We start from the raw sequence: 12,425 nt of genomic DNA, 5'->3' as shown, positions 1-12,425 counted from the left end.
GGTATTTCAATGTGGTTTTAAACTTTCATTTCACTAAAGACTAATGATGTTGAATATCTTTTCATGTGCTTATTTGACAACTGTATATCTTTTTAAGTAAAATATTTACTCAAATCTTTTATTTATTAAAAAATAGAGTTGTTTATTATCTTATTACTGAGTTCCAAGAGTTCTTTATATAGTTTTGGTCTATTTCTGGATTCTGTTCTGTGTCGACATATTTCTCCTTATGCCAATATACTGTGTCGATTTCTGTGCATTGTAGAAGTCTTAAAATCAGATAGTGTTAGTCTTCCAACCTTATTCTTCTGTTTAAGTGGTGTTTGATGCTTCTAGGTACTTTCCATTTTCATACATACTTTAGAATCAGTTCATCAATTTCACTATTTAAAAACTGCCAGAATTTTTGAGATTGCATTAAATCTGTAGATCAATTTGAGGAGAATCAACATCTTAACAACAAGCTTGCAATCCACAACTACAGTGTGCATCTCCATTTATTTAATTCTTTACTTTCTTCCCAGAATGTTCAGTATTTTTCAGTGTTTGGTACATATCTGGTTAAATTTATCCCTAAGTATGTCACATTTTTGATGCTATTAAAATTGTATTTTAATTTTGGGTCTCTGTTGCTCGCATACAAAATATATAGAGCATATATATATTGGCCTTGGATCCTGTGATTCTGCCATGCCATTAATTTTTGAGTCTTTTTTTTTGTAGATTCTTTCAGATTTTCTATGTAGAAGATCTTGTTGTCTGTGAATAATGAAGATTTTACTTCTTTTTTCCCCCAATCTTTATACGTTTTCTTTCCCTTTATTGCCTATTGCACTGGCTCAAACTTCTAGTACTGTGTTGAATAGAAAGGTGCACTGTTCCATAAGTGTAAACTCAATAAATGTTTTTACAGTATTGTTAAAATCTTCTATAACTTAGACATTTTTGTCTAGTTGTTCTATTAATTTCATAAAGAGATACATTAAAATTCTCAATTATAATTTTGGTTTGTGTATTTCTCTGCTCTACTATTAGACTCATAAACTTTTAAGATTGTAAGTCTCTTGACAAACAGAACCCTTAACCATTATGAGATACCCTTTTTTAATCTCTGATAATATTCTTTTCCTTGAAGTTTTTTTCATGATAACTTTTTGCATGGTATATATTTGTCCGTTCTTTTATTTTTCAACTCCTGGGACATTGTATGCAAAGTTATTTCTTAGAGAGTGCATATAGTTTGATCTTGCTTTTTTCCCCCCAACTTTTTGTTTTGAAATAATTGTAAATTTACAGGAAGTTGCAAACAAACTTATAGGGAGATTTTGTGCACCCTTCACCCAAATGCCCCCCTAATGTTAACATCTTCCAAAAATATAGTACAGTATCAATACTAGGAAGATGATGTTATATTTTGTTAACAACCTTTAATGGAAAAAATATGAAAACGAATATATGTATGTATATGAATGACTGGGACACCAGAGATTGACAGATTGTAATTGACTGTACTTTAATAAAAAAAAATAGTTTAAACCTTCAGAGACTCCATGGGGCTCATGGGTGAAAGAAACACATGAATAACATTTTAAAGATTAAAAAAAAAAGAAAATTGTTGTTGATACAATACAGTGGATATTCAGATTTCTCCAGTTTTACATGTGCTCTTTTGTGTATATGTATATGTGTGTGTGTGTGTGTGGAGGGGGGTGCTTCTGTGTAATTTTATCATATGGGTAGCTTTGCATAACCAATATTACCACCACATCAAGCTACACAATCATCACCACAGGGCTCCCTAAAACATCTAAGTTGTTGTGTGTATCAATAATTCACTCCTCTTTGCTGCTGAGTAGTATTCCAGAATATTGCTTTTTTTAATCTGTCAATCTATGCATTTTAATTAAGGTTTTTGTCCATTTACCGATACCATTTGCTGGGTTTTTTTTTATTGATTTATAATCATTTTACAATGTTGTGTCAAATTCCAGTGTAGAGCACAATCTTTCAGTTATACATGAACATATATATATTCATTGTCACATTTTGCTGTTTGTTTTTAGTTGTCTCATCTGTTTTCTGCTCCTCTTAGTTCCTCTAAAATCAAATTGGCTTTTTAGCAATCCCTCTGTGTTTCATTTTTAGATGTTACTTTGGGGATCTCCACACCCTAATACAATGTATTAACTTAATACAATGTAGTTAGGATTAATGTTATTATCCTTCATATAAAATGTACAAATCTTACAACAGTAAAATTCCATTTACCTGTTCCCCTTAAATTAACATACATAATGTACCCTACAATACAATTTTATTATCTTAATGTACTTTGTTAAAATAATTTAATAATTTCTCTTCATTTCAATGGAGGTGTTTTTCTATATTAATATCTTAGTGCTATCCTATGAATCATAAACTGATTTTTTTTGACAGAGAATTGGGCATTGAAATTGATGAAAAAAAATAGTTTGAAACTAGCAGTATAGTTGATCTGTTCTAACAGTGTTTAAATTGTTATTTTTATCTGATGCAAGTAATTTTAGCATAATTTTCCTATAGTTAAACCCCTTCTCATTGTTTCTTCATAAGCAGGTACATTTGAATGGTACACAAAAATCCCCCTTTTAGCAAACAATTTCACTTTTCCCAGCTTTATTTTTCCACTCACACTAGTAGAAGTACTATGTCTAAGATCCTAGAAAATGTTGTTTAATTAAATGCCAGAAAATACCCGCTCTTACTTCAAAAGACCTAGTCTTACACAGAACTCCAAGAGAAAACGCCTTTGAATCTCTTTTCTAATTGGATGTTGAACTCGAATTTTGGAGACAATTTTCTGGGGCTGTATCTTCACCTACTTAAAAGATACTAGTTCTTGCTATATACTTGTCAGTGGGCTACTATGCCTATATTGTTTATTGGACGTTATCCAATAGGAAAAGCATGATTTGAATAAAGACACGATATGAGCTGTGTCATATGAAACTCCAGGGCAGAGGTATAATCGGCCTTGAGTAATTCTAGGTCTCTCCTCATCCTTCCACTTTCTGACTTCATATTGACTAAGGTAAAGTGGAATTGCTCAGACTTTCCTTTAGAGGCTTATTTGGAGATAAATGAAGAAAAGGAGTAAAGTCTTTTTTTTTTTTTTGGCAAGGGAAGGTAATTAGGTTTATTTATTTATTTAATGGAGGTACTGGGGATTGAACTCAGGACCTTGTGCATGCTAAGCATGTGCTCTACCACTGAGCTATGCCCTCCCCCCAGGAGTAAACTCTTTATATTAATATTTTCCCTTGGAACAACAGTATCAAGTTGAAATTTTTAATGTAACTCTTTCTTCCTACTCCAATAAAAGAAAATAAAATCGTATCCATTATGGTAGGTAAGGAGAACACCATTATTTTTTCAAGATAAGTTTTTCTCTATCGTTGCGGAATATATTAATATTTTTACAAGAGTATGTTAGACATTTTATTGAATATGGAAAACTTGCCTTCAGAAATGTGAAAAAATCTTATAGTCCATCCCTCTAGTTTTATCCCTATCTACTGTCTTAACTTTATCTCCTGTGTATGCTCAATGCTACAATAAACTTGAACTCCTTGTTATTTCCTGCCTGTATGCTGCTTACATGCTATTTCCCCCACTGAATGTTTTCCTCTTCCTTCTCCATCTATAAAATACTATTGTCCTTCAAATCTCAGCTCCTAAAAGAAATTTTCCTCATTTCTTCGAACTGACAGCAGTCTCCTTCTTTTAAACCCAATGAAGTATGTATATTTCTTAATGCACATGGCTATTTGTTAAAATATCACATACCCTAATTTATCAATAGCTACACGACGGAAGGATTTTCTAACTCACGTTTGTATTTCCCACAATATGTAGCACAACGTATCTTACTTCAAAGATGCTGGGTGGATATTTGGCTAACTGATTAAGATCTGTGAGTACAATTCTAGGATTGTCTTCATGAATGACTTCAGTCTAATACGCTTTGCAAATGTCTCTATTACATTCAGGTGGGCTAATCTTAAAGTCCATCCCAGAGGCAGGGCCAGTGGGCCAGTGTGAAGGACTTGGTAACATCGCGCACAGATTTTGCTCAGACAAGGACACTCCCAGTGTGAATAGATGACTTGTTGGCTGCATCTGCCAGCAGCTGAACTGTTGGCAACTTTTGTTTGGAGTGGAGAGCTTTCAGCTCAGCTTTTCATCACAGTACCTCGGTTCCATTATAACGTTTTGCCTCCTGTTTTGTTTACATGAAAGACTACAGTCTTGTCTTAGAATTTCTGGGTATTATGAGTACCTTAGGGAAATCTGATTATAGAGATAATCTGCTCAACAGTGAAGAGTTTCAATTTGTTTCTATTGAGTTTTGTCGATTCCGAATCCCAAATACCTTTGTATTCCAGTCCATTGACTAGAGGCTCCCAGCCAGACGTTGAAGCATCTGTTTCTATAGTCTTCAGAACTGGGGAAGATAAATAAGAATGTGCGGGAATTATCTGTATATTTGCTAACCACCAATTTAGAGCTAAATAGACTCCCTCTGTTAAGAAGACTAATGAATTCCAATTCTCTGAAATATCCTTTGCTTTTAACAAGCAAGATGGAAGGTATCTAAAGAAAAAAGCACGAGAGAGATACACAGAGGGAAAAGCTGTGAATAATGCCACCAGAGAACCAATTATGTTCACCAGCTGGCATTGAGAAACTTGTTTCCCTTGACAAAAAAAAAAAATTCAGTTTTAGCCTCAAACTTCTTTTTGACATTGTGTTCTTTAGGGCTGAATGACGAATCCGCCCAGATACCCCTCAAAGAAGTTAGGGGGAAAAAATTTTAACACTGTTGTTACATGTAGCATGACAAAGGGATGGGCATCAACATGGTGGTTAATAAGAGCCAACTGGAGAAAATGACTGTGAAAATGAAACATGAAAACACAGAGACCTCCTCCCTAGCCACACGCCTAAGTCAACGAGATGCGTTTGCAACTTGGTGTGACAGATAAAGAAACTGGTCAGGACATTGCATAGATGTGAAAGTATATTTGTTATGAAAGAGTGGTTAAAAGGTGTATTTCCTGGTGATACAGGCTGCACTTTAGACTTTTTCCCCATTATTGGGGAGCCCTCGTTGACTGCAATGAGCTGTGCTTTAGTGGGTGAGACCTGGTCTATTTCAGGATCTCTCAGCTGGTAAAACTTGGAGGAGAGTGGTGTCACCTAACCCTGAGCTCAGAGGTCTTTTTCACACTAGCGTGACCCCTCTAGAGCCAGTCTTGGCTTGGAGTCCCCTCTGTACCTCCTCTAACAGTTTCCTTGGGGAAATACTTGTGAATTCAGTGTTTTCACTTTGTACAAGTCAGTTCTCCACATCCTTGGGTTCTGCATTTACAGACTGAACCAACTGTGTATCAAAAATATCTTTTAAAAAATTCCAGAAATTTCCAAAAAGCAAAATTTGAAGTTTCCATGCACTGACAGCTATGTATACAGCATTTACATTGTATTAGACATCGTAAATAATCTAGAAATGACTTAAAACACACAAGAGAATGTGTGTAGATTATATGCAAATACATCTCCATTTTATATATAAGGGACTTGAGTATCCATAGGTTTTGGTATCCAGGGGGTTCTGGAACTAATCCTCCCGAGGACACCAAGGGACAATTGTATATCACTTTAAAACCTGCCATTCCCAAGTGTCTATTTGAAGTTCATAAAAACCTATAGAGCAAGTTCACTCAGACTAGCCTTACTGAACCACTTACACAGAGTCACTCTGTATCTGCACAATCTCTTCTTTCTCAAGGTACCTAGTAATGTTTACTCAATAGCAACTTGCTTTCTTGATTGCAAAAAGAGGGGACTTTAAGAAATTTATTATTTCTCTTTCAAATGATGCTAACCTGTGTAACCCCTTTGTAGTCTGAGTATTACACAATTCCAGGTGCACCCCTACAAGGAATAAATATCACTGGGAGCTCCCTACCTCCCCCACCCAACCTGGATTGAAGAGAGTGGTAGTTCTTACCCTATGCACAAAGAGTTATTTTTGATGTGGTTGGATAATGGACTGGATAATTAATTTTATATGTCTCATTCTGGGGAGGAAAATTGAGCTGTTATTTGCTTTCATTCTGCAACTCCCCAAACTATTATTTTACCAAAATTTGGTATTATGCTAAATATTACAGAAGTACAAAAGTTATTTAAGTGACTCCTTAGCTTGAACCAAAATCAGCACATTTTATTTCACATGTTTTCATCTTGAATTTTCCATGTCTTTTGTTCTCTTTGAAACAATTTTAATGATGGATTATACATGGAAAGAATAGTTTCATCAATAGTTTGTATCAACCTTCTTACTTATGAATTCTCTGGAAATGTCTTCAAAGATGGTTTCCTTTTTCTTTATTAATACATTTTTTTAAATGGCAGCTTTATTAAAGTAGGCCTCAACCACAAAATTGATCCACTTAAAGTATGCAGTTCAGTGGTTTTAGTGTATTCACAGAGTTGTACAACCATCACCACTGTCTAATTTCAGAGCATTTCGTCACTTCAAAAAGAACCCTCATACCTCAGTCACATTCTGCACTCCCCCCCCCCACCAGTGTTAGGCAAAAACGAATCTACTTTTTTAATATATATATATATTTTTTTTTACTGAAGTATAATCAGTTTACAATGTTGTGTCAATTTCTTGTGTACAGCACAATACTTCAGTGATATAGGAACACACATATATTAGTTTCCATATTCTTTTTCATTGTAAGTTACTACATGATATTGAATATGGTTCCTTGTGCTATACAGTATAAACTTGTTGTTTATCTGTTTATGTATGTATATTAGCTAGTATCTGCAAACATCGATAATCGATTTTATATCTGTATAGAATTTGCCTATTCTAGACATTTCAGGTATACGATATCATACAATAATGGTCTCTTGTAACTGAATTTCATTTAGCATAATGTCTTCAAGGTTCATCCATGTTGTAGCATGTATCACATTTCATTAGGTTTTAGTGCTGAAAAATATTCTATTGAATGGATACATATCACATTTTAAAAATCCATTCATCACTTGATGGACATTGGATTATTTCCACTTTTTGACTGCTGTGAATAATGCTGCTATGAACATTCTTGTGCAGGTGTGCTTTTTCTTTCCGTACAGGTTTTTGGTGTGGACTTACGTCTTCAAGTCTCTTGGTTATACATTAGGAGTAAAATTGCTAGGTCATATGGTAACTCTATGTTTAGCATTTTGAGGAATTACCACACTGTTCTACAAAGTGACTGCACCACTTTATCAACCTATTAGTAATGTAGGAGGGCTCTCATTTTTTAATATTTTTTCCAACACTTACTTTCTGTCTTTTTAATTTTATCCATCCCAATGGGGTGAAGTGGTGTCTCACTGTGGTTTTAATTGGCACTTTCCTGATAACTAATGATGTTGAACATCTTTTCAAGTGCTAATTGGCCATATTTGTGCGTCTCCTTTGGAGAACTACCTATTCAAGTCCTTTGCTCATTTTTAATTTATTTTTGCTTGTGGTGAAATACACATAATATAGTATTTGCCACCTTAACATTTTTTAAGTGTGCAATTCAATGGCATTAAATATATGCTCATTGTTGTGTAATCATCGCCACCATCCATCTCTAGAACTCATCTTCCAAAACTGAAACTCTGCACCCATTACACACCAACTCCCCATTTCCCATTCCCCAGCCCCTGGAAGCCACCGTTCTGCTTTCTGTCTTTATGAATTTGGCTAGTTCTAGGTACCTAGACCATATATAATGAAATCGTATAGTATTTGTCCTTTTGTTACTGGCTCATTTGAGACTTAGCATAATGTCTTCAGGCTTCATCCGTTTTGTAGTATGTATTAGAATCTTCTTCCTTTTAAAAGTGGAATAATAGTACATTGCAAGTATATACTACATTTTGTCCATCCATTCTTCTTTTGATTGACACTTGGGTTGCTTCCACCCCTTGGCTATTGTGAATAATGCTGCTATTGAACATGGAAGTACAAGCATCTGTCCACGTCCCTGTTGTCAATTATTTTGGGTAAATGCTGAGAAGCGGAATTACTGGACCATACAGTAATTCTCTTTTTAAGTTTTTTGGAACTGCCACACTGTTTTCCATAGTAGCTGTGCCATTTTACATTTCCACCAGTAGTGCACAAGGATACCAGTTCCAATTATCCTCACCAACACTTATTTTCTGCCTGTTTTTTAAAAAAAAAACATAGCCATGCTAATGGAATTTTATTGTGGTTTTGATTTGTATTTTCCTAAAGAATAGAGATTGTATCAGCCAACTCCGACTGCCATAACAAATACCATAGACTGGGTGGCTTCAATGACAGAAATTTATTTCTCACAGTTCTGAAGGCTGAGAAGTCCAAGATCAAAGTTCCGGGCAATTTGGCTCCTGGTGAGAACTCACTTCCTGACTTGCAGGTGGCTGCCTTTTCACTGTGTCCTCACACAGAGGAGGAAGAGAGGTCATTCTCTCTTTCTTTTTCACTAAGGTCACAAATCCGATTGGATTAGGGTCTTGCCCTTGTGACCTCATTTAACCTTAATTATCTCCTAAAAGTCCTATCTGCAAATACAGTCCCATGTGAATTTTGGAAGAACACGATTTGGTCCATAGAAGTCATGTTGAGCATGTTTTCACAGGCTTATTGGCCATTTGTGTGTCTACTTTGGACAAATGTCTATTCAAGTGTATGTCACTTTGTTCATTTTTAAATAGGGATTTTTGTTTGTTTTGAGTTGTAAAGTTCTTTAATATTCGGGATATTAATCCTTTATCAGATATATGATCCACAAATATTGTTTCCCATTCTGTGAGTTGCCTTCTCATTCTGTTGATTGTGTCCTTTGCCGTTCACTTAAAAATTGGGTTATTTAATTTTTTATTGTTGAGTTGTAAGAGTTCTTTATATATTCTGGAACAAGCCCCTTATCAGATATGAAATTTGCAAATATTTTTTCCTATACTGTGGGTTGTCACTTGATTTCCTGATGGCATCTTTTAAAGCACAGAAGTTTTAAATTTTGATGAAATCAAAATTTTTTCTTTTGATTTCATTTTAATTTTTTCTTTTGTTGCTTGTGCTTGTGGTATCATAGCTATGAAATTGTTTCCTAATTCAAAGTCATGAAAACATGAGCTCCTATGTTTTCTTCTAAGACTTTTATAGTTTAGCTCTTACATTTAGGTTTATGATCCATTTGAATTGATGTTTGTATTTGTTGTGAGATATTCCTTTTCTTTTAATCCCTAAGAACATAGCAATTTTAGAATGTTCGTTTACTAGATTCAATATGAAAAAAATTAGTAAAGAGGGTTTCTTTTTGATGTTTTGGGGGATCCTTTTAAAAAAGATACTGACTCATTGCAGACATGGAAAATCACATCTATTTATATCACCAAAAATATACCTCATTTGGGTTAAACTCAACCATCTGTTTTATAAGTGGAGAAATCCAAACATAAGGTAACACCAGGAATGACTGCCAGTAGCAGGTGAGACAACACTCATTCAAAGATTATGAATAACATCTTGATTTCAAATAAAAGCTTGGTCTCATCTTTTTAGTCCAGACTTGGCTAAGACTACATATCATCTTTCAGCCTGATTAATGACAGGGTAACTAATTAGAGTAGGAAAGAGACTAGCAAATCATTTAAGATGTCAAGTGCAGTTAAGGTGTCATTTTGTCTTAGATAATAAAGCTCATAGTGACAGGTGTGTGTCATAAGAACTGAGAATCCTCAGATCTTGAAGAGTCAAAATAATGTTTTTAACATCAGCATTATTTAGTTGGATTCAATTTTCTTCCTCTGAATTGTCATACCATTGAATTAAGCTTTGATTTACTGACATTCTAAGATTTGGTGTGAATTTTCTTTTTGCTTTGCAGGATGCACAGAATCAAAAATTAAAGACAAGTGTCTGGTACCGTGAGGTAAATGATCATGTTTCCTTCTGTGCATGCTGGACTCCTGAGCTCGATCTGTTGCAAAATGTCATTATTCTAAGGAATAGGTGTTACCTTTGTGTTTATAGATTCTTGCATCTGCAGCAGACCTGCTTTATTAGAACCTGTGTAAGATATATGGCGGTGGTTTCTAGTTGGGACAACCATCTTTAGATGTTGGCTGGAAAGTCTTCTCTAACAGATAGTACTAACAGGCTGATGAACTGAAGTATTCATTCAAATCCTTCAGTTCTTTGGTGACGTTGACATTGTCCTTTTGTGATGTTTCTTTTCTGGCTACTCCTAACAGGTTTGGGATGATGAGTTTTTATCCTGGAACTCCAGCATGTTTGATGAGATTGACGAGATCTCCCTACCTCTAAGTGCCATCTGGGCCCCTGATATCATCATTAATGAGTTGTAAGTGTATTTCTGTGGGGCTTATAGACTTTAGAATATTCAGACCAGTTGCTGATTACTTTATGTTATTGTTATTATTTCTTGTTTCCTCAACTTGAAGAGGAACAGGTTGTTGGGAATATTCAGGTTAGAAGTACCATGAGTTAACATCACTTAAGATACAGGTTTGATTACTAATGTTTGATGCTGCTCATGGACTATGTCTGTATTTAAAGAGTAGCAAGTGAGTTGACTTATGAGGCTGTCATGTGCAGAACCCACCTTTGCCAGGGTGAATTATCTGCTGGCAAATGTGATTCTGTCTTTGCACTTCTAGGCTAGCCTTGGATGTTATGGTCATTATCATTTCATAATCAGTTCTGTTTATGTGTTGGAAGGACAAAAGCCCTCTCTGTAACAAGACCTCTTGTGTCTCATATAGTGTGGACATTGAAAGATCACCCGACCTTCCCTATGTATATGTGAATTCATCTGGGACCATTAAGCACTCTAAGCCCATCCAGGTGGTCTCTGCGTGCAACTTAGAGACATATGCTTTTCCATTTGATATCCAGAATTGCAGCCTAACCTTCAGTAGCATTCTGCACACAGGTAAGGCATAAGAGATGTAGTCTGCTAGTGGGCAAACACACTTGGGCTAGGTTGGCACACACAGGTGAAATTATATTATGCCATCCCTCAGGTCTCTTTCATTCTTACCATAATTGACTTTCTATAAATCAGAATCTCTTCTTGCAGTTACTTGGCTCCTCTTAAATTCAGGGTAAATTCAGTGTGGTACCCAGAGATATAGCCCACTGCTTCTGTTGGTTTGGAAATATAACATAAGGCCTCCACTGCCATGAGAAAGTTGTAGAAGTCACAGGACCAGCTCCATCATTCTACAGATAATGGGATACAAACCCATAATTCAGAGTTGTGATTTTACAATGACTAGAACGTATTTATCCCACATCCCTACCCCTAATTCAAAATAATTATATTCGACCCCATCTTAGTAAGACTGTTACACCGGGGCAGGAATATAAGGAAGGCTTTGAATTCGGAGTTAGAAAGGTGGGTTGATATTGGTGCTTCTCTCTGTGGGCAATTCAACTGTTTTTCTCTGTTGTTTTCAGTGGAAGATGTAGACCTGGCCTTCCTGAGGAGCAGAGAAGACACCACGCATGACAAAAAGGCATTTTTGAACGACAGTGAGTGGGAACTTCTCTCTGTGTCCTCAACATATAACATCCTGCGGAGCAGCGCTGGAGATTTTGCCCAGATTCGGTTTAATGTAGGTCCGCCCCCTTTCTGTCCCAGTTGCCTGCTTCTCTGCCATCTTTGACCTTCTCTGTTGGGCTGAGGAATCTCTGCTCTCTTGCATATTCCCATTTGTTGTCATCAGAAATGCAAGTCAGTGTCTCTAACACTCACATTTCAGAGACCAGAGGTTAAGTCACAGATGGTGAACTGCTGTAGCCCTTTCCATACGAATATAAAGAAAATGGTCTTCAGACACAGAGACCTGAACCAGCCACCACAGCAGGAATCCTCAAGCCTTTCAGTACATACAACATCCTCACTTTTTTTTGTTATTGGAGGTGTTGGGAATTGAATCCAGGACCTCGTGCATGCTAAGCTAGTGCTCTACCACTGAGCTATTTCCCAGACCCTGATATCCTCACTTCTAATTACTACCGATAGAGGGAAAAAAAAAAGGAAACACACACCATAGTAAAAAATTTGGAAACGAGTGTCTCTTCAACATTAATGTCCTGTTTGCAATTGAGTAAATTATTAATTAATTCCAGATGCAAATGCATAAAATTATCATATTATTAACTTGCACATCTTGAGGGATTAGCTAACAAATCACCCTCAGGATCTTCACAGACCACTGACAGTTTCCGGATCAGAAAAAACAACTACCCTAAAAGGGCCTCATGAGAACAGGAACTTCTCAGATGCACCACTGGGAATGCGCTT

The 12,425-nt window shown here is 35.9% G+C and overlaps 1 protein-coding gene across 3 annotated transcripts in view; it reads left to right on the top strand.

Moving 5' to 3' along the window:
• HTR3B (5-hydroxytryptamine receptor 3B) overlaps nucleotides 1-12,425 on the top strand; it is a 36,147-nt gene that overhangs the window by 13,767 nt on the left and 9,955 nt on the right. For 2 of the 3 annotated variants that reach the window (XM_072953972.1, XM_072953971.1), the window contains exons 5-8: nucleotides 9,981-10,025; nucleotides 10,348-10,457; nucleotides 10,879-11,048; nucleotides 11,576-11,733. In XM_072953972.1, coding sequence (XP_072810073.1) covers nucleotides 9,981-10,025; nucleotides 10,348-10,457; nucleotides 10,879-11,048; nucleotides 11,576-11,733 — 483 coding nt within the window. The remainder of the gene's footprint in view (nucleotides 1-9,980; nucleotides 10,026-10,347; nucleotides 10,458-10,878; nucleotides 11,049-11,575; nucleotides 11,734-12,425) is intronic. The other variant, XM_072953974.1, reaches the window with a different exon arrangement.

Source organism: Vicugna pacos, chromosome 33 (assembly GCF_048564905.1).
Source record: "Vicugna pacos chromosome 33, VicPac4, whole genome shotgun sequence".
NCBI classification, from domain to species: Eukaryota; Metazoa; Chordata; class Mammalia; order Artiodactyla; family Camelidae; genus Vicugna; species Vicugna pacos.
The sequence above is the reverse complement of the archived record's forward strand: the minus strand, read 5'-3'. Positions and strand labels throughout refer to the sequence as shown.